The 23,859-nt window shown below is 34.7% G+C and overlaps 4 protein-coding genes across 6 annotated transcripts; 1 reads left to right on the top strand and 3 right to left on the bottom strand.

The window, feature by feature from the left end:
- Positions 1-3,326: 3,326 nt before the first annotated feature.
- LOC117588171 lies at positions 3,327-23,561 on the bottom strand. Of its 2 annotated transcripts, XM_034279282.1 has the most exons (7): positions 23,431-23,462; positions 21,898-22,110; positions 21,720-21,831; positions 21,503-21,658; positions 21,260-21,427; positions 21,025-21,202; positions 3,327-3,337 (listed from the first exon to the last, which is right to left on the bottom strand). In XM_034279282.1, the coding sequence occupies exons 2-6, from the start codon at positions 22,099-22,101 to the stop codon at positions 21,036-21,038; spliced, it is 807 nt and encodes a 268-aa protein (XP_034135173.1). In that variant the 5' UTR covers positions 22,102-22,110; positions 23,431-23,462; the 3' UTR covers positions 3,327-3,337; positions 21,025-21,035. The 2 variants fall into 2 exon arrangements, with proteins under 2 accessions (XP_034135173.1, XP_034135174.1); XM_034279283.1 differs by lacking the exon at positions 3,327-3,337 and having other exon boundaries at positions 20,289-21,202; positions 21,898-22,108; positions 23,430-23,561.
- LOC117588166 (retinal guanylyl cyclase 2-like) lies at positions 6,393-13,839 on the bottom strand. The gene is made up of 8 exons (XM_034279276.1): positions 13,720-13,839; positions 11,985-12,104; positions 11,049-11,232; positions 10,713-10,982; positions 8,699-9,815; positions 8,535-8,633; positions 8,364-8,474; positions 6,393-8,311 (listed from the first exon to the last, which is right to left on the bottom strand). Exons 2-8 carry the CDS (start codon positions 12,067-12,069, stop codon positions 6,479-6,481), a joined length of 3,699 nt encoding a protein of 1,232 aa, XP_034135167.1. The 5' UTR covers positions 12,070-12,104; positions 13,720-13,839; the 3' UTR covers positions 6,393-6,478.
- Positions 16,318-18,026, top strand: LOC117588170 (TBC1 domain family member 20). Its single transcript, XM_034279281.1, has 4 exons — positions 16,318-16,566; positions 16,630-17,414; positions 17,473-17,582; positions 17,638-18,026. The coding sequence occupies exons 1-4, from the start codon at positions 16,512-16,514 to the stop codon at positions 17,849-17,851; spliced, it is 1,164 nt and encodes a 387-aa protein (XP_034135172.1). The 5' UTR covers positions 16,318-16,511; the 3' UTR covers positions 17,852-18,026.
- On the bottom strand, positions 18,161-18,887 carry LOC117588172. 2 transcript variants are annotated; one of them, XM_034279284.1, is made up of 2 exons: positions 18,719-18,887; positions 18,161-18,666 (listed from the first exon to the last, which is right to left on the bottom strand). In XM_034279284.1, exons 1-2 carry the CDS (start codon positions 18,761-18,763, stop codon positions 18,193-18,195), a joined length of 519 nt encoding a protein of 172 aa, XP_034135175.1. In that variant the 5' UTR covers positions 18,764-18,887; the 3' UTR covers positions 18,161-18,192. The 2 variants fall into 2 exon arrangements, with proteins under 2 accessions (XP_034135175.1, XP_034135176.1); XM_034279285.1 differs by having other exon boundaries at positions 18,161-18,647; positions 18,719-18,864.
- Positions 23,562-23,859: the final 298 nt, after the last annotated feature.

The following is a 23,859-nucleotide window of genomic DNA, read 5'->3' as shown; positions in this document are numbered from 1 at the left end:
TAAACTCCTTATTAATTCTTTTTCCGCGCTACAGTCTAGCATTTAGAACTTACTTAGCAAACCGGAAATCAACACTTAGTGGTTGGTCGGGAACTGCAAGTCCGAGGCGAAGCTAGGTTTTCTGCAACTTTAAATATATACATACATAAATATATTGTATGTAAATACAAAGTGAAATATCGCACTCCGAATCAAATCACACAATTAATTATCACATACATCATTTCTGGCTTCACCAGCCAATACAAACCCACAAAACAAGGCACAATTTCAATGCAGTTGTAATAAATTGTAAGTCTCATAATATTCTTTACTGTGGGCCTGCAACAATTTACACGGTGCGCATTGTTGCAGCAAGATATACGAAAATATACATACGGATAAATACGTGTATTTGCATATTCATTTACTGGGTCGGTTATTTTTAGTTAGTTGCATTGTACATATGAATATTTCGTGTGCACATGCATATTTATTTTGTTGCATTAACCATCAACAGATTACATTGTCAGCCGTTTAGCTTTACAAAAATGAAAACCACAGTACTAACGGTGAAAAGGCTGACAATAAAATGCGCAGAAATACAAAAAGTAAAGCTCTATTGTGGATTTGAAATGGTTTAAATGTTTTAATCTAAGTATTTCATCTATTATTTACTTACCAGCCAAACAATGACAAATTGTATGTACCACACAATTTAAGCTAATCAGTTTTCAGTACATACAAAATAACTAAATACTCAACTAAGAAACGCGTTTAACGAATTTAATGTATAATCAATATACCAGTTTAAATGACTGAACGACCTTATAAACAAACAAAATTGAACACAGCATAAACATATATTTATTTTAAACGTTGTAAGCTGAAATACATACATACATATATACTACATATACATACATTAATACATAAAACAACAAAAATACAAAAATACTTAAACAATAAACAGATATGATATTCGTATTAATGTTACTAATGAAACTTACATAAATATATACAATCATTATTATTTGCATATGCGCGTACCAAATAAAATGAAAGAATTGCAAAGATAAAATCAACATTTTCAGTAAATATGTATGTACATATTTACATACTATGTACATATGTAAGCGAATTCACCATCCACACGAAAAAATGTTTTAGTACTTTTGTAATAATTGTTTCTTAAGTTTATGTGTAAGAAGCGCTTCAAACGGTCGGCTAAACTTGACAATAAATTATTTGTTGAATTTTAAAGATAAGAAGTTTCACGTGGTAATGGATAAACTATTTACGGTAATATATAATATTTAAAGCTTTTATGCTGTAAAAATAAGAATAAAAAATGATTGTATGTATCTGTATCTTATGAAAAATCGTATTGTATAAGAGGAGTATAAAGTTCAACATAGCATTGGCGTTAAGTTAAATAATTGTATTTAATATATCAATAATATATACATACATATATAAAAGCAGGTATACAAATAAACAGTCAAATGCTAAAAATTGAAAAACAGGACAATAAAACTACTTACATACATATACACAACAAAAGGAAAATCAAAAATGTAAACTCAGAATTGTATGTACTTACATAATAAAAATCGAATTCAAATAGAACATGGGAAGATCTTTGTAGAATTTTTGTTTCTACGCCACCTTCAAAAACGCTAAAACTTTAAGTACATTATTTTTTAATTTTCAAAATATAAAGGTTAAATTGAAAATTATATACAGTTTTTTAAAGGACGAAAGTATTCTCTGATACATATTAATAAGTATGTACAAAAATAGATACAATATGCATTTATTTTTGGGGGAAACGTTAGCGCTGAATGTTAAGCTGGAGACCCGTAAAGTGACAATGACAGAAAATTGAGGATTTCCATTGAAGCGAAAGCTTCCATATCAATTTTCAATTCCAATTGTCACCATATGCCATCATCAAACCAATTGGAAAAATATAAGTCCATAACTACTGGGCAAAGAGGAAAATGAAAAACCAATTTCGGCAGCGATAGAAAGAGAAGTAAACAATTCAAAACTCGTCTGCATTCTGTCTGCACACCAAGGCGATTAGGATGGTTACGGGCCACGCCACGGCCACCTTGTAAAAGGAAAAATAAAACGTTCTGAGCTCGCATGGGTGAGCTTGCAGATGGTTGCCTCAAAAACAAAGCCCACTCTTGTCTAGGACACGCACCATATTTACTCGTATACGTTAAAAAAATAAATATAAAACAAAGAAGTTAGAACTCAAAGGAAAGGTTTAACGGTAAAGTGTTGTGATTTCGGCATAGAAAATACAAAAATTGTTTTGTTGATTATTTCTCCATTTAGTTCCTTTACATTTTCGGCACCATTTACAGCCATAAAACATTAGAAGTTCCGTTTGTAGAACAATGAGTTTTTTAATATTTCATAATTTGTATCGAAAGTATTGTATTGTCCTTGATTTCTACATATATCAGAGTAATAAGTATTGTAATAATAATCTGGGGTCCCCAGTACTTTAGTCCAAAATGTATGTAAAACGATTTGCATCTGTATGCGTTTGCATACGTTTGATATGGTATGGTATAAATGTAATGGTGTTTTTCATGGAATGGAATATGGATAAAGTGAAACAAACGAAGCATTTACGATTTTGTGTCCCAGCTGCTGCCGCGAGGCTTCGTAAAAAGGGCCACGACCGCTAAACCAACAGAACACCCGTTTCGTCTCATATTCAAGACTTTTTGCGCGATTTTCCTGACGCTGCAATATTTTGGTCACAACTGGTCAGCAAGGACAGTGTCCAACGTGGCGACCGTCTGGCAAACAATTTACGAAATCGAACGAACGGTGACGCATGCCAAAAAGTGTCGAAGAAAAAAAATGTGGAAGTGGCATTGAAAATAAGTAAGAACGTTAAGATCGAGGGTATCGAATGCATGATACCCGCAAATCACAATTTATCCCTTTCAGGCATATGTCGTACATATATATGTATGTAAAGATGTGTTTATGTATGTAAATATGAATGTATGTTTGCATGTATAGTTTGTTATGTATGTAAGCATGTTTTTAAATTGATAAATGTATAATGTACAAATAACATGTACATTCGTATGTATTTATGTACATACGTAGCTCTAATCTACAATTATTCATATTTATAGTTTTTTACATACATATGTATGTATATTCACCGAAAGTTTTTTTAAGAGTACCCACATACCATACATACGTCATATAATGAGTATAAAAAAAACATCATTAGAGTATCTATGAAAAATTCGCACATTCGTAGCATGTCTGCTCATTCAATTCATGTGTGCTTTTATATTTTTTTGTACATGAACCTTTACTTTTTATTATTTTACTTCACATATGCATGTACATATGTACACATACACATGTGCATTTATTTTATAAATTGGCTTATATTTTGAGCAAGTTTACACATACATACATACTTAACTTTCTTGTTATTATTTGTACGATACATATTTACATTTCTCTGGCGAGATACACCGAGATAATACTCAAATTGATTGAACATTAAGAAATTCACGAATATTTTCAAATCCGGCTTTAAATGTTAATAATAAATTTATTATTGTTTATTATTTATTATAAAAATACAAATTGGTTATTAATTTATTTTAATTTGGCACTTTTTTTAAAGTATTTTTCAGTGGCAACGATACATATTCGGAATTGAAAGAGATTACACAAATTAGCGCGAATCACGACCATCAGCTTGAAAGATTCCTCCGTCTGCTCAAATTTGAATAATATCATAAACCTATATACATTCATACATACATACATTCATACATACACATATAGTAAATATGTATGAATGAGGAGAATAGAATTTTGCAGCAATTAACGTTTGTCATATTTACTTAGCCTACGGTGTTCTTTTTGTGCTCAATCTTACCAACACTCAAAATCAAGCCAAGCGTTAAGGGTCGGGTTGCTTTTGACTGCTTCCTGTCAGTTGAATACTATGCACCATTATGCTGCGCCCAATTATAATTATAATTGCACCATTTTAATTGCATTTTGTTAACTATTTTGCCAGCCATTTGCAGCATTCAAATGGCAAAGTTCATTTAACATAAAAACGAAGAAAACTGTGCATATTCATATTAATGGGCTTATTAAGAATGCATACTTTAAAGTGCTTAAAATTACTAGAAGATTCTTTGTGACTCAAAAGCATTTAAGTTTGGAATATACGGAGCAGAAAATTGTGCACAATTGTATATTGTACGGGTACATCTATGTACATATGAATTTTGGTATGTATTAACATACAAATTATACATGCATACATACATATACATACATCATCATGTCTAATTTGCTGCCTAGAATATTTACAAATGTATGTAGATAGATTCATGCAGACAGGCTAAGGTGGCGTCGCCAAATCGTCTGATGAACCCGAGCAAGAATAAATATATTAATGCAGTCTGAAACATTTCTTTTCTCCTGTTAGACATTCATATGTAGATATGTACAACTTCATACACACCTACTTGCGTACACTAATATGTAAGTACATACTGTTTACTTGGGTGGCAAATTGTCAGGGATGTTGTTTGCTGTGATGTAACATACACATGCATGCATGTATATATGAACATATGTATGTACTTGAATATTATCTTTAACACTATCAACGAATTATCCAGCTCTCAAAAACTCCACACTCTTTGAGTGAGTAATCCGTTTTTTTTTATTTTTAAGTCAGCGCTCAGGGCCCACATTTAGTTTCTTATCTATTGTTTTTGTTTCATTTAGAATTTTTATTATGAAGCATGAAACAATTTCATCCGTTTGGTTTTGAATTGCAACTGACAGTGGCTTTTGTTGGAGAAGCTGGGTGATAACGTCCCGCCATCCCCGCCACCGAGCCGCCGCACCACCCGATGCATTAGCAGCGCTCAACGACTAATGATGACTGTGAAATTTCATCTAACCGCGTTCTCGCCTTGCATTCGATCCCCGACTCCCTTTCCCCTTCTCTCTGTCTCCCACTGTTTCCTTCTTTTTGCCACTTTATCTAGCATGCCCTGGCTGTTGCTGTTAGGGCTGTTGCTAGACCATTGCATTAGTGCGGCAGAGCGCAACATAATGTCGTTGTGCACTTGCCGCGGCTCTTTTTGTGCAAAATGCGGTGCTATTCGAAAAGGAGGCAGAGGAATGGGCTGGTGGGGCTGCCGCGGCGAGGCTGGCGAGGCAGAAGCTCTATGATGTGGATTTCATAATTACGTACGCTGAGTGCGATTATTATGATTGTTTCTTAATTCAAGGATTTACAATGTGTGTGCGCCAGAGCCGGGGCGTATATACTCGCATGCCATGGAGTAGTATACTCGTCGTGCGGGTGGTTTTGTGCCAAGCACACAAACCCCAGGAATTTGGATGTGCATTTAATGTAAGCTGTAAGCTTTTTTATTCATAATAAACTTTAAAATGATCTCTTTTACTTTTCAAAGTAAAGTAAAGATTAAAATACTCAACACCGAACCAGACCAACTTTTTTGAAAGATTAGGATCACATTCTGTTAAGGAACTTTTAGAGGTAGCGCTTCCTCCAAAAATCATTTTTTACCAGTAAATACCGGTTAATGGGCCTGTAGTTACTGCCTAGTATTTCTGCTTCAGGTTCAAAAAAATAATAAAAAAAATCTTTAAAAATTTTAAACTTTATCGGTTTTTAACGTAAATTTTAGCTTAACCATATATCCATGGCTTTTAATTAACGATATCTTAAACCAATTATACACACAATTATTTTTTTAACAGTTTTTTAAATCTAAATGTTGATTAAAAAAATCGTTATATTTTTTAAATATTATAGCTAAATCTTACCAGACGGGACAGTAAGCTAGAAAATGTTCAAGTGCAACTTATAGCTGAGTTTATGAACTTTTCATGATATACTCAAAACATGCGGTATCTCTGAAAGAAGCTTAAAAAATTAAATGCACAAAGTACTTGAAAAAAAAAATATACATGCACCGAAAAAAGACTTTTACAAAAAATTGCAACTTGTTTTTCAGTAAATAATGCTCTTTTACCATAAATAAATATTTGTAGATGGGTAAAAAATGAGATACATAACAAAATGAAAATTAATTAAATACTATTTTGTAAATTAAAAGATAATACTTTATTTTTTTATATTAACTAAAATGTTTTATTTCTGCTTATACACAAACATTTGGGTTTGAAGTTGTCTAAGCCGAGACTTGATTTAGTTTAACAAAAAATACAGGCATTTATACGCTTAATTGGTCGCTTTAGGTTATTCAATTCCAGTTCTCAGATTTTTGCATTTTTACTAATCATACTCATACCATAAATTGTGCTGAACATAAGAATCTTTATTAAGTACTTGATTAATTATAGTTAGGAATGTACAGATTTGTTGTATTAATGTCAATTATAAGTAATATCATATCCAATATGTCTAGGCATATCATAATTATTATTTTATAAATGAGCTGGGCTTTTCATTCATTTGGGGCGCTAGAAGAGGAGACATTATACTGTACCCATCGGGGGTTATGGGTGCAAACGAACCAGTATCGCAAAGAGGTTTGTATATGGTATCGGGCTCAGTATAAGTATTGGCCGAAATGGTCAAATTACTCAGCTCCTTTATGCCACACTCATTTATTTTATCGGATTGACTATCCGCCAAGTCAATAGAAGTGGCGGGCACATCAAGAGTAGGAGTTAGCAGTCGAGGGTAGCTGGAAATGTACTCCACAACCTCCAAGGCCGTAGGCCGTTTGCTCGCCTCCTGGCTCCAGCATGCCTTTAAGAGACCCTCGAGTGGCGGCTTAACGCCAAATGGTATATGCATTGTTTTACCATTCTTAACGTATTCAAGCACCTGATTGTTCGTTAAGCCTTGGTATGGATACGAGCCAAATGTTATTACTTCATAGAGCACCACACCGAATGACCAAATATCAGAGGCTGGAGTAAACAATCCCAAGCCTAGTGTTTCTGGTGGCATCCAACGCACGGGAAATAGCTTTCGAACCCCTTTTCTATTAAATCTGTAATAATCACTCTCAAACGTGGGCCTGGCCATACCAAAATCTGCGATTTTGACAACTCTCTGGGCATTTACGAGGCAATTTCTAAGCGCTATGTCCCGATGAACGTATTTCTTTTCACTTAAGTAAGCAAGGCCACAAGCAATGTCCATGGCATACAACGTAAGACGCTTTGCGGAAATATCACTGTCATCTGTAATTTTTTCTTTCACCATATTCCTACGGGCCAATAGATATGTTTTTAGATCTCCATACAACATGAACTCCATTACCGTATAGATGGGTTCACTTTGCAAACAAACGCCTAACAGTTTAATTATGTTTTTATGATCAAATTTCTTCATTGCTTCTGCCTCCGACAAGAAGTCCAACCGATCTTCCATGGACTGACCCGACTTTAGTGTTTTTACAGCTACCGCAGTCCAATGACCAGAAGTTATCTGTGCCTCTCCACCGTAAACCATGCCGAATGCACCCTCTCCTAACCGACGGTTAACCACAACGTTCTCCTTTGGAATTTCCCATTTGTCCAAAGTGTTCATTTTATTCTGCGATGGAGAGAGCAGATCTATACCGAACATTTTCATTATCTGTGCCGATCGTTTCAGCTTATGGCTATAGCGTTTCTTCCAAAACCAGAAAGATATAAAAGAAATCAAGGAAATTGCAAGCAAACAAAGTACAATGGCGAAAACCATTGCAGCCGTTTCACAGTTCACTCGAAATGTGCGAGCTAAGCCAGAGAATTGGCAGTCGTATCTACCATCCTCTGGCACCAGACCTTTCAGCCATAATATATTGTGGAAACTCAACGATAAATTACCACCGGATATATGCATTCTGTCTCCCTTGCCCTTTGTGATGGGCTTCAACTTTCCCACTTGTACGTAGCTAGCATTTTTCCACTGTAAAATGTCCAAGTCGATGAGACGTGATCCCGCAAGCTCTCCTTGGGCAAACGACACATGACCGGACAAACCTTCAAAGTCGGTTTGTTCAACTAGTTCACTAAACCGACTTACAATCTCCGAATTCCTCAAATAATTGACAGCATACTGGTCTTTAAGGAGCAGTTTATGCGCGGCTAACGCATAGGCCCAAACCGCGTCGTACGTAAAACCTGCATAGTTTGAAGGCTCTCCAGATTGGTTTCTATATTGATCTATCCAAGCCCTAATTGGCTTACCCTCCTGCATTACGGCATCAGGGTTACCAAATGGAGTGTGCCTGACACTAAAGTGGCCTTCGATTGCCTGCAAAAGGAAGTTCATTAAGTCGATGAATAAGATGATAATAAATAATTACATTTCTGAGCTCACTGGCAGTACAGCTACTGTTAACTATACTTTCCCACATGTGAAAATCTTTTGGCAGCCAAGTTGGGAGAAACCAAACATAATCATCATGTTGTGTCATCTGTAAAAATAATAAATGTAAAACAACGTAACTTATTTGAAGTTTATTAACAATACAAACCCCCAACTTGTGAGCTTCACAAAAAAGTATGGCAGCATTATTGATTTGTATGTCCGCAATTATAATTTTAGCATGAGCTTCTTTTAGTTTGTGTAGATGCTAAAAAAATGCAAACATTGATTAACCATCAAATAATCATCACTAAAGCAAAGATATTTATGTACCTCTTTCATTTCCGTGGGAGTGACAACTGGTTGCAATTTTCGATTTATAACAAGTGTAAAATTGCGAAGTTTTAACTTTTTCTCCATTTGTGAAGTGTTATCATTGGATTCATCTTCTGTTATAGATGCCACACGAGTCCATTTAAATTGCTCCATGATAGCGATGTATGCATCAACAAACAGACCATTTGTGCCAATTGTACGATAAAAATATGGATAGGCTTGGCGATTACTAAAGCTGGCACCCTCCACCGAATAGGACATTATCATCATATTCATGTGCTTCGAAATACCAGCTATTGGCTCTACGGTTTCGCTACACGCTGGTCCCAAAACACCCAGCATATTTGGTATGCTGTAATAGTGTATAAAGGACTTCATGACCATATCCGACTTGCATTGTCCATTGTTTACCAAGATCTCCAAATTATATCCGGGAAGTATGGTTTGGTCTTTATTGATTGCGGATGCAGCCTGTTTTGCTACATTCATAACATTTTCGTGTCCTCTATTCGTTATATTGATTGGAAATATGCCACCGATCAGTAGAGTAATCGTTTGATTGCTTTCCTTCCACAAATTGTAATAGTTCTTATTTGCCAGCAGCCAATGGCATGCTACTTTATCGTACATTTCATCAGCAGCAACTTTTTGATCTTGTCGATGGTACTTGAGATTCTTTCTAATATATGCCAAATGCTTGTCAGATAAATTGAAATACCGAAGAACGTGCATAAGTTGCTTGTCAGTTGCCAATCTCTTGGCATAATATTTTAAAATGGGAGTTAGCTCATATTTGCAGCCTGAGCGTTGTAAGCAATTAAAATCCTCACATCTTGGCATTGTAATTTGTTGAAAGGCGTTTTGGTCAGCTATTATTTCGGATGGCGTCCAATGCAAAATCATCAATCGTTTTGTTCCATCGGAAAATTTCTGTTCGTATTCCTTGATAAGCCACTCAATTGTCTCTCTAAACCTTTCGCCGAGCCAAAGTACATTAACCATCATGCCAGTTTCAATCAATTGATCCTCAACGAAACTGGAATCGTTTCTGAACTCGGCCAATATTGTTGCACATTTCAATCCAACGCAGTTTGGATTTCTGTACTCCTCAGCACTAAAAAATTGTTTAATAATTAACAATACAAATTACATACATTTTCTCTGCCTTAGAATATCTTAAAGGCGGGTGTGTAGGTGACTTCAGGTGACAATGTAATTATTTACGAAAAAAAATAGTACTTTCTACAGGACAGGTATATTAATGTTTGTGATTTAGGATAAGGAAGGGATTCAAGAAATAATTCGATCTACAAAGTGAAAGGTACAAGTTCGAGTCGATGTGCGGTTGCCACATTGTCGTCAATAACAGCGACATTCAATCTACGCACGTGCTCTCCATCCGGTGTTTGATAGAATTGATGACAATAGCGTGATTGTCACATTCCAAATTGTGCATGCGTGATTGGCGAATTGAGGTTATGGTAGCCGAAAGGTGAATCTATGCGGTTCGCGGTTTACTCGCCTTTTAACCTCATCGCATAACGTTTTTTTTTTGTAAGTGAGCCCATCTTGTGGAACACTTTTCCATTAGTTTTAAATGTGTTGTAAACTCTCGAGCATGCTGGTAAATAGTTTTGGTGGCATCTCAATTTCAGGTTGTTGCATTTTTCCTGATTCCCTACATAACCATAACTGACTCATGCTAGAATTTGTGCGTATCAATTATCTTTTGATTTCGTTCTTTTCGTACCTCTTTTGATTGATATTCACGCAAAAGCGACATGCCCATTTTCGTTATCTTCTTCGATGGTCTGTCCTTTCTGTTCCACTATTCCGCATGCCATTTCGACGGAAAAGCGACATGCTATCCCCTTGCGTCTTGCTGGATTTTTTAGCACGCACACAAATTGACAAAATGTACATAAAACGTAATAGATACACAAGCGAAAAGTGAATGACAATGACCTTCTTAATAACAACAATAATTTCAATAAATTAAATATTTTCATACCTGCTGATTTGTAGTAGTCCATTTAGTACGCTATCTTCCAATACGTAGAGATCGTAGTAGGTGTTGTTGACATTTTGAAAGATTTCGTAGTGTAAGCTTTGGTATGCGAACATGTCCTTTGGTTGTTGTGTTTTCGGTACAAACCAGCCAAAGCGACCAAGCGTCATTGAAGCGCCCGCACTTAAAACATTTTCAGGTAGGGTCCCAAAAGTATACGGCATCCAAGCTTGTATATTAATCATACTGATGTTAGGATACCTATTATCACGCCTAGAATAGCATAATAGAAAAATAATTGCCGTTAACCATATACAAATGAATCCCATATTGTCTTACCTAACTAAATCCAGTGTTGTCCAGGCGTTGTAACTATTTATCGGTATAATTCGAATATTTCTGTAACCCAGGACATCTTTTAAAAACATGAAGAAGATGCGCGTAATCACCTGGTGTAACGGTCGATTGGTCGTTTGCAGTCCAATTTCCAATTCATTTATTTTTGGCTCTTGTGAAATAATATCTACAAATAAGTAATACATCAATATTTAAATTTAAACTTCGGCGTGCCCAAAAATAATGTAATAATGTAATATGTATTCACTTTCATGTCCACTCAGTGCCATTTTATCTAGGTAAAGAGACTAAATGAACTTTTATTAAGAAATTGATTTATCTAGCGAATATTACATAAATTACCTTAGTTATTCTGTTATCCCCACCGTTTGGTAATCTCTTTGAAATTAAACTAATTTGTTGCATCGTAAAAGCTACAATCAATATGTTCATAAACTTAATTCGATATAAATATGTATATCAGATACTACTTATAAGAGCTGGAGCAAAGACTACTGCAGACTACTGTGGCATCAGACTGAATGAAGTTGTTTTCCTCCCGCTGAAGCGCAAGAGAGAAAGAGAAATAACGGACGGTTCGGTATCAAAACGGCTGTGAAAGTTTCTCAACTTATGTAAAGATGCAGGGATATTGGATTAATATATACTGATTTTATGCTTAAAAAGTACTTTCAGATTTCTAATTGAGTAATATTTTCGTTATTTTATAGAAGTTTGGAAAAATGATTACCCAAACAAAAGTGCGCTTCAATTTCTTTGGTGTTTTTTAACTTTATCGCAACGTATGTACATACATACATATGTACATCAAAATATTTAACCTTTCTTCTCGTTACTGGTTACGCTCTCTAAGCACTCTAAAACCATTCATTTTTAAAATTCTCAATGCGATTATTGCAGGTTACTGTCAGTACTTACCATTATTGTTAACGCAGTGAAATTGAGAACTATCTATTCCGGATGACACCAGAATGATCACGAAAAATGGTAGCAGCCCAATCATCTTAGTGGAAGAAATATTTTGAGCATAACATTATTCTGCAAAAAATAAATATGAAATAGTTTTTTAAAATCCGTTAATTCATATGTTAAAATGTAGGTTTCCAAAAATTACAAACCGACATGATTACATAACACTACCCAGCGCGATTTTTGCTCAAGGAACCAAACCGACTTTTTCTGATGGATTCGCATAATTCAAATTGTTCAATCAATTATAGTTTTTCTCTATGACAGAACTTCAATTTGAAGAAGTTTTCAAAATCTTTTTGCAGAGTAAGCAGTTTTTCGAACAATTTAAGTATCTTACATCTGGTTGTAAAGTTCTGGTTGCCATTCTAAGAATCTGATTGATGCCGCTAGAAATTGGAGCCCATCACTTTGTGGTTTTAGCTTACCGTTTGGGAAATATAAAGGTTTCAAATTCAAACACTCAGGAAAAGTAAAAAAAATTTTATTCTTCCCCTTTTATTTTATTTTGTTTGAAGATGCATTCAGCGTCGTTTAAGGTATTGCGCACTAAATCTGTAGAGAGACGGCGTATCAACCTACCAGTTGGTGTCATGTCAAGTATAGTGAAAAATAGGCAATGTGAAGGCGCGACTAAATCGAAAAGAAAATCGGAAATGTACGGAAATTAATGTGATTCTTTCCAGCTATAAATTGTTTACTCTATTTTATTATTGAAATAGTAGTACTATTTAATAGTAAACTAATATAAATTGAAACAAATTTATATCAAAGAATATATAAAAGTTAATTACTAATTTTTATGTTGTCTTGGTTTCTTCTTAATGACAATTAATTAACACTTTTTTATTACCTATTGGAGAGCAAAAGTATAGTTTTTTTTGCAAACTCAATGTTAGGTTTGCCAAAATTTGTAAACAATTCTTTTTGCCATAAAAGTATAAACACTAAAAAAAATATTTTATGGAATTGCGTCTTGGAAACATTGTACCAAATTTCTCCAATTCGGATTATATTTAGAACGAAAACACAGTATTCTACATGTGTAACATGAATGAATACATGCATGTATGTACAATTTACAAGTACAGTAGCTAACAATGTCGGACATGTTTTACACTGAAACAAATTTGCGCCAACTTACTTAATTTTCTTTACGGTGGATCTGATAATTTGTGACGATTCTGCTACCATGTGGGAAATAAATCTAAATGTACATACATACATATGTATATATATTTTTAATCTAACGCGTCACAATCATTTTGTCTATGCAAGCATTTCGGATCATAAATAAAAAGTCAAAGAGAGTTTACATATAATTAAAATATATGCTTGAATTATAAATAAACAACATTTTCTTTGTATAAGTATTTGTGAACCGTCACATGAAATTTAAAGATTCTTAGCTACACCAACTAAGTATTATTTTATCTATTTAATATTTCGTTTCATGGATTATTTAGCTTAATATTATTCACTGTAAAATAAACACTCCTGTTTACACTCATAACATTGTTTATTGATTGTTTACAAAAGTTGTTATTTTAATCGTTTTGAGTGTATTTTGTTTTATTTGATGAGCGACTAAATCGAATTGAATGGTTGCAAATAAATTTATTTATCATCGGTGTTGAAATGTGATTCTGGTTTGTTCACTCAAAAGTTTTCAATATCGACTTACGGGCACGAAGTGATATGTAGATTTGATAAACAATAATTTATTATTAGATATTTTTCAAATGACACTATGTAGATTTGTTCATATATTTAGATTTCCATAAGTATGTGCTTTCGACAAAGCTTGACAAGTGACTGAAACTGAAAACGCAGAAGCATCGCGCTGAAGCTAAAAAGAGGCCATTTTGTCCATGCTTTGACGATCACGAGGACGAACGAAATACTCTTCGCTGTTCTGTTGCATTTCGTTACTTTATAATACGTACAATATTTGAATTGTTTTTTAAATATATTTACAATCGTTCGATTTGAAGCGACTTACTCTTTTCGACAAGTCTTTCAATTTTTTATGTTTGCAAACTAAATTGCAAAACTCACATAGGCGTCTCTAGAGTATAAAAAGAAACATAATCAGATTCCTACAAAAACAAAATTGCTTTACATGCAATTTCCAAATGTTGAACTATGTAAGTATTTTGATGATCATTTTCACACTTTTAATCATTCAAAAGAATTTAGACGTAGTAGAGATATATGTACATTCATACATGTGTCTGCTGTTAGTTGTGCTGATGGCTGTTACATTCAATTTGGACCTTTATCCATTCATGAGTAAACGAAGTACAACTTCGAAGACAGGAATGCATGTCAGAATTCCGTTTTTGTTAGTATGGATCCAATTGTATAACAGTGCGTTGAACTGGATATTAAATTTATTATATTGTTGGTTCTTAATTGTATGCCAAAATCTTAATGTGGGTGGATATTAAATTAATTATTAAAAATTCTGACTTCAAAAACTCTCGAGTACCGACTTTCAGTCATGGTGTTCAGTTACACCGTAATGCTTCGAAATGCAAAGTAATGGAATTTCATCGCTCTAGCCCCTTGTTGGCTTCTTATACCCTCTGCGGTAGTTTTCTTGAAAGAATTTCCTTGGTTGATGATCTTGGTGTTAAACTATACATTTTCTTAACACATTTTTACCATGCTAAATAAAATCATGTCCTTGGTTTTATGAACGGGTGTTCAAGGGAATTTGCTGACCCCTATATATCGAAAACATTCCAACTTTAGAATACTGCTCATGTGCATGGTACTCTCAGTGCAACACCCATCAGGACTGTATAGAATCAGTACAGAACACATTTTCGGAAACTGCTACACTTTTTGCCAAATACTTTAAGCATTTAATTTTTTTCCGAACACTTTGATTTTTTGTCTTAAGTTTTTTTATATTAATACAATCTCTAATTATCGTAGTTGCTATACAAACTTTAAATCGTTTTGAAAAGTGTTTGTAAGTTCCTTTTTTAAAGAATATAAGAAACGTCTGGTTGGCACTACTATTATTTTGAAAGTAGCTGTATGTCTACATATCTACATTTCAGCGAAATATCGCCTGCTAAAAAAGGCAAACATGTTTGTTTTAAAATTGTATAGTTTCGAGTCCAAACGGCGGCTTTAAATGTTGCTGCCTTTGCTCTACATTTTCGAGATATTTCATGGAAGCCAACCATAGATCGAAATGGCCATGTCGAGCGCAGAAACGCACTGCTCTGACGTTGCCGCTGCTTCCACGGGACACTGGAAGTTAAGCTCATACGCCTCCAGGCAGTCAATCCCTCAAATGACTTAATTTGGGAGCCGCCTACTTCGGTTGCTCGGGGCCCCTTTCCTATCACCGCTTCCAACTAAAAACAGCTTCAGTGTAACCGTTGGTTTTGGTTGAATACTAATACTAAATACTAAACTTAAAACATTAATTTATTTAATTGGACTTCATTCGATGTAAATTAAATAATTTCATTATATTTCGTGGAAAAAAAATTAATTGCGTATTTTTTTATTTGTTATTTTAAAATGTAAACATAAATTATATTGCATTCTTCATCCCTGAAACATGCCAAACAACTACCGATAATACAATTGTCAGATATACCGATATATGTGTACATACATACTAACATTTCGATGTTTTATTAATAAATGTATCCCCATTTTTAGGTCTGTTTTACACAATCAGGATATTATAAATATTTTATTTCCTTGATAAAATAAATGATATATGTGATATATGTTTCCAATGCATTGAGTCGACTTGACTGTTGACCATTTTTTTTTAGCTGTATTTGGATCTGATTACTGGGCTTGAAGCCGGACAAGCATTGCTGAATGACTGAGAGAACAGCTGATACACATCTCAGGAACTGATGGTTGGCAATTATTACTGGAGTAAAAAGTGATCAAATTGAAATATAACTTTGGAGTCAACAAATATTGCTTGATAATATATCTTAAATATTCAAGATTTTTACAGATATTAATCAAATAGTTCGTTGTTATTAGCGCACTTTTCTCAATAATGCATATTTGGCGCACAGTATGCAGTGTTGAAAAAGTGCGAATGCATTCTCAATGTAGTAATGAGCTCTCTTAATTTTTGCTGACCTTTCGCAATTCATCAGATTGTTTTGGTTCCATTCCACACAAAAACGCAAAAACACTGTGAAGAAGCCATAAGGAATTAAATACGTATCTAGTATTTATTCTTATGGTAATACCATATATTGAATTTAAGCATATATCGATGAGGCGTTTAAACATCGATCAACATTTGCTGTACTGACACATCTTGTTTTTTGCATAAATAAATATAATCTATGTTTTATATATTTTCACGAATGTTCAATTTGAACGTATTAAACAAAAAACGAACTGCTGCAAAGCAAATTCAACAATAATTGACGAAAATATCTTAGCGACTGCATTGCGGAACGTGCATACTCGGGAACAATGAACCATGTTGATGAAATAAAAATCGATCAGCCTGCTCTTAGTTTCGAAAAGTGTAAGATAAATGATTAAAATTATGTTATTTAACAAAAATAAAAGCTTATATATCTTCCAACAGCACCCGAGAGTGATGAGGAGCATAGGAAACGGCTGGAGATAGAAGAATTAATTGCACAGAGCGAGAACCACAATATACCTTTGAATACTCTGCAAAAGTTAGCCTTGACGCCCTATGGATTGGTAAACGATAATTTGCGACGGATTTTGTGGCCGCAGTTGGCTGGCGTTGATGTGAATACTTTGGAGCGTGCTCCAACTCTTGGGGAATTGCAAAATCATCCAGAATACAATCAGGTGGTCTTGGATGTAAATCGGTCCTTGAAAAGATTTCCCCCTGGAATACCATACGAACAACGTATTGCACTACAGGATCAACTAACTGTTCTAATTCTACGGGTTATTAAAAAGTATCCGAATCTGCGCTACTATCAAGGCTATCATGATGTGGCAGTAACATTTCTCCTGGTTGCTGGAGAAGAAGTGGCATATGCCATAATGGAGCAACTCTCGACCACGCACTTTTCCGAGTGCATGCAAGAGACAATGGAGGCCACGCAAAGGCGGCTGATGTTTATCTGGCCTGTGGTCAATTTTGAGAATCCAGAGCTCTACCAGTTTCTTCAACGGTCTACGGTAGGCACTCTATTTGCGTTACCGTGGTACTTGACCTGGTTTGGACACAGTTTAAATTCATACAAAGCTGTGGTCCGTCTATACGACTACTTCCTTGCATCAAAAATGTACACGCCAATATTTGTGACGGCCGCGATTTTACTGCATCGTTCAAGCGAAATATTTAAGGAGGACTGTGATATGGCATCAGTGCATTGTCTCTTATCAAGGGTAAGATTAGCTGAAGTAAGTCATACCAATTCAAATTGATTTATGTATTTATTTTTAGCTACCAGAAGATTTGCCATTTGAAGATCTATTGCAAACTTCAAGCATGCTCTATGATAAGTACAGCTTGACGGTAATAGAAAAAGAAGTTGAAGTGCTAATTCTTAAAGAGTAAGTACCGTTTCCTGAGTCGATACAAAATTGTAATATATACTTCTGTCTATAGGAAAGAACAGAGGATCGCCGAAGAAAAAATGCTTCTGGAGAGACGAAAGAAGCTTACGCGTTCCGCGTCCACAAATCGAAGCTACAGCATAGGTCACTGGCTCCCTAACTTGTTGAAATCAAAGTCGTTGCTAGTGACAACAGCTGTTTCTATTGTGGTTGGCGTTTGTGCATATTATTACAAGAATCAGTATCTGGCGGCGGGAATCAGCTGAGTGTCGGATTCTTATCTAGCTTTAATTCCGAGATGTATCGTCAGGTTTGAGCCCATTCGGCCGAAATGGATTTGTATGGCTGAGATCTCGCTTAAGCGATTATAATTTCTTTAAACAAAAAAATAGATAAAATTGGCAAGGCCAAAAATTATTATATTTTTACTAAGTGTATTTACCTTGATTTAAGTAATTCTAAATGGAATGAATACATATATATTCTGAGCATAATAATATTCGACAACTATTTGTTTTAACGCACTAAAATATATTACAAATAAACAATAAGTATAACATTAAGGTGTTATTGAATATTGAATGAATTTGAGTTTGTTTACTGCTTTTTATTGCTCAAGTATCTTCTCTAATAAGCTAATGAAGGAGTTTAGCTTTTCCTTATTCATTTCAAAAAATAGAATTCTGTTTGTTTTGTTTTGCCGGCAGTTCAAATTCAGAGTTGTGACTTGATGCACATTTTCGCCGAAGCTACTGTCTCCTAATATTAAACGTGTATCCCAAGAGAAGGACTCCATGAACAGCATCGTTCCTTTGGCGCATTCTAGCTTGTGTGTTGCTACCTCTGGTTGACGTGCTGCAAGCACCATTGGCACAAGCCGGTTCATTTCAGGACTAAGGTAGGGAAACAACGTTGAATCATCTCTCTTGATGTCTAGATTGTAGTTCATGTAGAAAGCTGATAACGTTCGAGTGGCCAGCAAAAAGTCGTATGGATTTTGAAATCCATATTTATGCGATAAACGTAGCGTCTGCTTCTCCGTTATATTTCCAATGAGGTAATCTACGGCCAAATGAAGAACCTTGTACAAATGTTTAATATAAGGTAAAACATTTTAATATTTATAGGTCTACCTCGACAAAGATTTCTTTGTTATCAATATTTTTTAGCAAGTCCATACTACTAAATATGATAAACAGCCTTCCTGATGGCGTTGTTATGCTAACTGATGCCCTCAGCACTGATCATATAATTTTAGTGGCCAATAACATAAATTTTATAAACAAATCAGAACATTGTAAGCAGTGTGACCGCGGAATTATCTATAAAATATACCGACAGGCCGTCGGAAATATACGGTAGCCGTGCGGTGTGCAGTGCTAATCTTTGGTCACACTTTTCCAGAACAGCAGTATCTAATAAATTTCAATTATTGGGGTACCACCTAGTAATAAGGTCACAACAAAGTTTCAGCTAGATAAATCAGGGATGACATTAGCATGAACCCGATAAAGCCCAGTACTCAGAGCGGTTAAATTTTCTGTCGGCAGAAAGTTTTATATACATATGTACATATTTCGCTCGGTGCCCAGTATGACCAAAGTGGGCAAAGTGCATGCTCTACGGATACTCTGTTTTGTGTTTGCTCACAAAATGGAATCTGTTCAAAATTCCAAATTTATATGACAGCAGGCTGGAGTGAGTTACTTGAGAATTGTTATGGAGGATATTTATCCCTGATTCGGTCCCATTGTAGCATTTTAATCTCAATCTCGAATTCGTCCCACGAGAGTGCCATTTGGCAAAATCATTCGATTTAAAGCACACGATTCCAAAGGTCAGGTCAACATTACTCTAAGCATTAAGAAAGCGAGGAGGTGAAGGAAAATGAAACTATAGAACTAATGTTCTTGTAAGAGGAAGTAAAAATGATTTGTCTACGTATGAGAGCAGAAGAGATAATTTTCCATGTCAAGGTGAACATTTTGCTACTATGAATTTAGTATTTGACAAATTTATTTATATATTTGTTGGGTTTCGAAGTAATAAAAAGTTAGGCTTAGTTGTAGAATAAATCGTAAAAATATCTAAATATATGTATGTATATACAGACAATAACGGTGTTTCTTTGAAAAGTCTTCTTTCTTTGTGTGGTTTTTTTTGTAGTCTAAGAAGGAATTCATCCTTAAAAAATATTGTACAAATCAAAAATCATTACGCAAGTGAACAATGGATAAATATTTAAAGGAAATTTGTAGGATTGGTACTATGTAACATGTTTTGATTGGCATCCATAGAATTTTGTGAGTTTTGTATTCAGCAAGAAATATGAAATAGACATTTGGCAAAGAGTCAAAACCATATTTAACAAAAAAACGGAACATCTTCGCCATTTATAAGTATTAATCATTTCACAACTATGAATTTTGGTACCAGAATTGAGTAACGGAACACTTGCTGTTTTCTTTCGAAATAAAAGATTTTCATTATTCAGGAATTTTAAGCTTACATATTAACTAAATTAGTATATTTTGATAAGGTCCTTTGGTATTGGAATGCAATCATTTGCATGAGTTTTAAAATGACACCAATGCTTAGTCTAGAAGTATACAAAACGAATGCTATCATTGGTTTCATCCCAGCTTACAGGGCAGATAAAGCTTATATTGACATTAAGAAATCGGCCCTTAATCTGTTTGTGTTTTTCATATTTGTACATACATATATAATATAAATTATTGTGCAATAGTTTGTTTGTTATTACACTAGTCAGCAGATAAACGTTATAGTTGATCTCGCGTATGTAGATTCATAAACATTGTGGAGGAGCTGATTTATGGAACTTGGGTAAATCGGTAAGATGTTTTATTCGAAAAGATTATCATGGATTGTTATTTATTTGACAAACGGGTTCTTTAAACAATGGAAATTATTCAAATTTCTTTTTAAAAGAATACAGTAGGAGCCCCAAAATATACGTTTTCAGTCAGAGGGGATATTTTAAAAATTCAGGTTATGTCCAGCTCTTTCCCATTCTGATGCATTTTATTTTACACTGAGTTTGGGAGGCGCATTCATCACAGCTTTGCTTTTTGTATCGACAAACTCGGCTTACCTCCCAAAAGCAGTGTAAAACCCACATAGTAGTTTTCCGTTCCTAATCTGCAATAATACTTCATTGTTCGACGCACTCTGCAAAAGCTCATAAATAATAATTTGGTTATGAAATTATAATAGCTAATAATAGGCATAATAGGTTATTTGCAAACTTTTAAATGGTTTGACGGATGTACATAAGATTGAGTATACACACATACACACATGGGTACAAGTACAAAGGCTATAACAATAGTTAGCTTAAATTGTTCTTAAAAAATTGTTGCAGTTGATTATATGCAATGGGCAATGTACCTTTAAGCTGTTCAAATAAAGAATTTACAGTAAGTGATTTTATATTCTTGTTATATTGATTGCATCATTAATAGACTCCCTTCTTAACAGCTGTTTTGTATCGTTTTCTATTTCGATCGGCGATATTCCTGCACTTCTGTCATTTAAATAGGGAGTATCTTCCTCTATAATTTTTTCGAGGAGTATATCACCAGAGTTATTCATACCTAAAACATAAGTTCAAAAAATAAATTGAATTGGGGATAAATGCTGAATTAGCTAACAATTACGTCCAACTATCGGTCCGTTAGATAAATTATCCGAAGATGTGCAGTTTACCACTGCAACATCTGTGGGGGAGTTATTGCGGCCGCTTTTTTGTAAGGCCACAGCTTTGCGAGCATGCCGCGTGGTTAGCACACCAGTTTCTACATCTCGTTCAAGGCGGTGCCCTGAAACAAATATTGGAACAAATATTGAAACAAAATGCATCTTGAAGTGTAAATATGTATAAAATGATGTATTACCAGAACGCGAGCGAGTAAGCTGCCGCTGTACGTAGTCCTCCAGATCCTCCTCTTCCTTTCGACTTATGAGGCAGTTCAAAACTAATAAAAATAAGCCCAGGCCAAGGGAAAACAATCCAGTGCAAGTCACTTCATTCCACCACGCAGAGCTTGAACCTAAAACAATGGGTAAACATAGGTATACTCGTATTTAAATATGTACGAGAATATTGCTTACTAAACACATTCCAGGACATTGTCTCATCTGGAATAATTCCTGCCCCGATAAGAAAAACTCCAAACACAATGAACACAATACCGATATGAAGCATTCCAATGCTTGTGACAACCTATTTTACAAAACAAATGATTTATACTTGTTCATATTATTAAACAATTTATTTCTAAACATTCACCTGGCTGTCAAGCATTCCTGGTCCAGGCTTGGCTGCATGATGGTGATGATATTTGCGTCTCACAGACCCACTGGGTGAATGAAATGTCTCGCCACTCTCAGAGCTTTGAGTGCTGTACCTCCGTTCTCGGGCTCTTTTCTGTTCATCTCTTCTCTTACGCTGCCGCTTAATGGCCATAGCCGAATGTATTCCAACTGAATGCATTTTCGTTCTACAAAAGAGTTTGAGTTTCTTCAATTTTAATTGCATCATGGTTCCGGGTATAAAGGTAATGACACGGGAAAGTCGAACATGCGGGCTGAAGCTATAAGGAACGCTCTGTCACACCATTTCTTAAATACCAATCCTTTATAAATAAACAATTTTAAACATTTAACTATGCATACATTTTTATTTTATTTTTGCTAATATTATTGCCGGTAAATAAACCAACTCTCATATCCACTACTAATTTAGTTCCTTTTCTTAAATCCCTAACACCAGAATACCTTTTCCAACGTTTTTTTTTTTTTTTTGTTTGTTTAATTTATCCCTTTTTGTTGTGTTTAGTTCTAGTCTAGCAAATATCTTTCCTGAATGTTCGCGACATGTTCGTCATGCGACAACGCCGCCTGTATGGTTGGGCTTGACGAAAACTGCGTTTCTGCCGGGTTCCGCGCGTAACGGTCTTCGGCGTGGTGTCACCTAGGCCACTTATGTATGAACATATGTATGTATATTTACGATAGCAATATGGTAGCTGAAGAGCTACATATGTACATGTACATGTGTAAGTATAAATTTCACTTATCCTGCATACATACATATGCTATGGTTATTAATTATAATAACAATCTACATTATGTATGTAGATAAGCAATGTGTTATTTGCCAGGCTATCAGATTGGAAGCAGATGGTTTATCTGGCTTAGCTGATCTCTAATGGCTTATATTTTGTTCCAATGAAACTTGTGTGTTGGTTGGTCACTTACAACCTACACCATTGACCTACTTAGTGACTTGCTCTGCTGCAGCCACACCCAATAGCAATACATATTTATTTTAAACTTCTAACTTAATATTTCAAGTCTTGGGTTTGCCATTAACGTCAACAGGTTTAATTGGATGTAGAACTCATGGGGTACATTCGTATTTACATATTTATGTACAAATGTATGTATTAAATATGTAAACGTAGTAACCCGTCACGTACACCCCTAGGACATACTTTTGACAATGTAAATACATGTACATACATACAAATGTATTTAGGAATTATGGCTGAATCGCATTTAGGAAAAATACCGTTATTAGAAACGTACATATGCACGTACAAACATACATAATAAATATGTATATGTATACATATGTATGTTTGTGTTCATTTTGAGTTTTGAAAACCCCTGGGTTTAAGTGAGTATGCATACACACATAAATAATAGGTGGTGGTTTCACCACCCCCTCTGTATGGTCCTGTGAATTGCATTCTGGCGCTTTTTCCTTTGTACCAGATGACTTCAGCTTTCCCACTACCTCACATTCGTTTATCTCACCTTTGTGCGTATTTTCGTTTGTCTAACTGAACGAAGAACTTTTGTTTAATTTTTGATCAATATTATAATGCATTATACAAAGCAGCGCGACAGTCCCAATCACATTTTATTACAGACTTAATAAAGTAAGTTATTATTTTTTATTTTATCGATTTTTGCCATGTACCAATGTTGTGTGACCCTTTTTAGGTGTGATTTCTGTATTTGGGCTTGTACGTTCTTGTTATCAAAACATACGACTAAGCCATGGCGTAAATCATATTTAATTGTTTTTTCTTATTGAACGGAAGAGTTATTTATGCTATAAATTATTTTATTTTCGCGAGTTTAATTTAATTATTAATTTTTTATTTACACGCAAGAACAATGGGTGATACATGAGAGATTGCACTTTGCACTAGCGTGAAATTTTTGTTCCGAACTGAAAGTG

Source organism: Drosophila guanche, unplaced genomic scaffold (genome assembly GCF_900245975.1).
Source record: "Drosophila guanche unplaced genomic scaffold, DGUA_6, whole genome shotgun sequence".
Taxonomy (NCBI): Eukaryota; Metazoa; Arthropoda; class Insecta; order Diptera; family Drosophilidae; genus Drosophila; species Drosophila guanche.
This window is presented reverse-complemented; position numbering and strand designations above follow the sequence as displayed.

What these genes read in the sequence shown, in the direction of transcription:
- LOC117588166 (XM_034279276.1), bottom strand. Translation starts at nt 12,069, where the DNA reads ATGATTGGGCTGCTACCATTTTTCGTGATCATTCTGGTGTCATCCGGA. An exon ending in ACAACACTGGATTTAGTTAG is followed by an intron (nt 10,983 to 11,048) that starts GTAAGACAATAT and finishes ATGCTATTCTAG; the next exon opens with GCGTGATAATAGGTATCCTA. An exon ending in GGACTACTACAAATCAGCAG is followed by an intron (nt 9,816 to 10,712) that starts GTATGAAAATAT and finishes ACAATTTTTTAG; the next exon opens with TGCTGAGGAGTACAGAAATC.
- LOC117588170 (XM_034279281.1), top strand. Translation starts at nt 16,512, where the DNA reads ATGAACCATGTTGATGAAATAAAAATCGATCAGCCTGCTCTTAGTTTC. An exon ending in TGCTCTTAGTTTCGAAAAGT is followed by an intron (nt 16,567 to 16,629) that starts GTAAGATAAATG and finishes ATCTTCCAACAG; the next exon opens with CACCCGAGAGTGATGAGGAG. An exon ending in GAAGTGCTAATTCTTAAAGA is followed by an intron (nt 17,583 to 17,637) that starts GTAAGTACCGTT and finishes TTCTGTCTATAG; the next exon opens with GAAAGAACAGAGGATCGCCG.
- LOC117588172 (XM_034279284.1), bottom strand. Translation starts at nt 18,763, where the DNA reads ATGGACTTGCTAAAAAATATTGATAACAAAGAAATCTTTGTCGAG. An exon ending in ACAAAGAAATCTTTGTCGAG is followed by an intron (nt 18,667 to 18,718) that starts GTAGACCTATAA and finishes CATTTGTACAAG; the next exon opens with GTTCTTCATTTGGCCGTAGA.
- LOC117588171 (XM_034279283.1), bottom strand. Translation starts at nt 22,101, where the DNA reads ATGCATTCAGTTGGAATACATTCGGCTATGGCCATTAAGCGGCAGCGT. An exon ending in GCTTACTCGCTCGCGTTCTG is followed by an intron (nt 21,428 to 21,502) that starts GTAATACATCAT and finishes TATTTGTTTCAG; the next exon opens with GGCACCGCCTTGAACGAGAT. An exon ending in ACCGATAGTTGGACGTAATT is followed by an intron (nt 21,203 to 21,259) that starts GTTAGCTAATTC and finishes CTTATGTTTTAG; the next exon opens with GTATGAATAACTCTGGTGAT.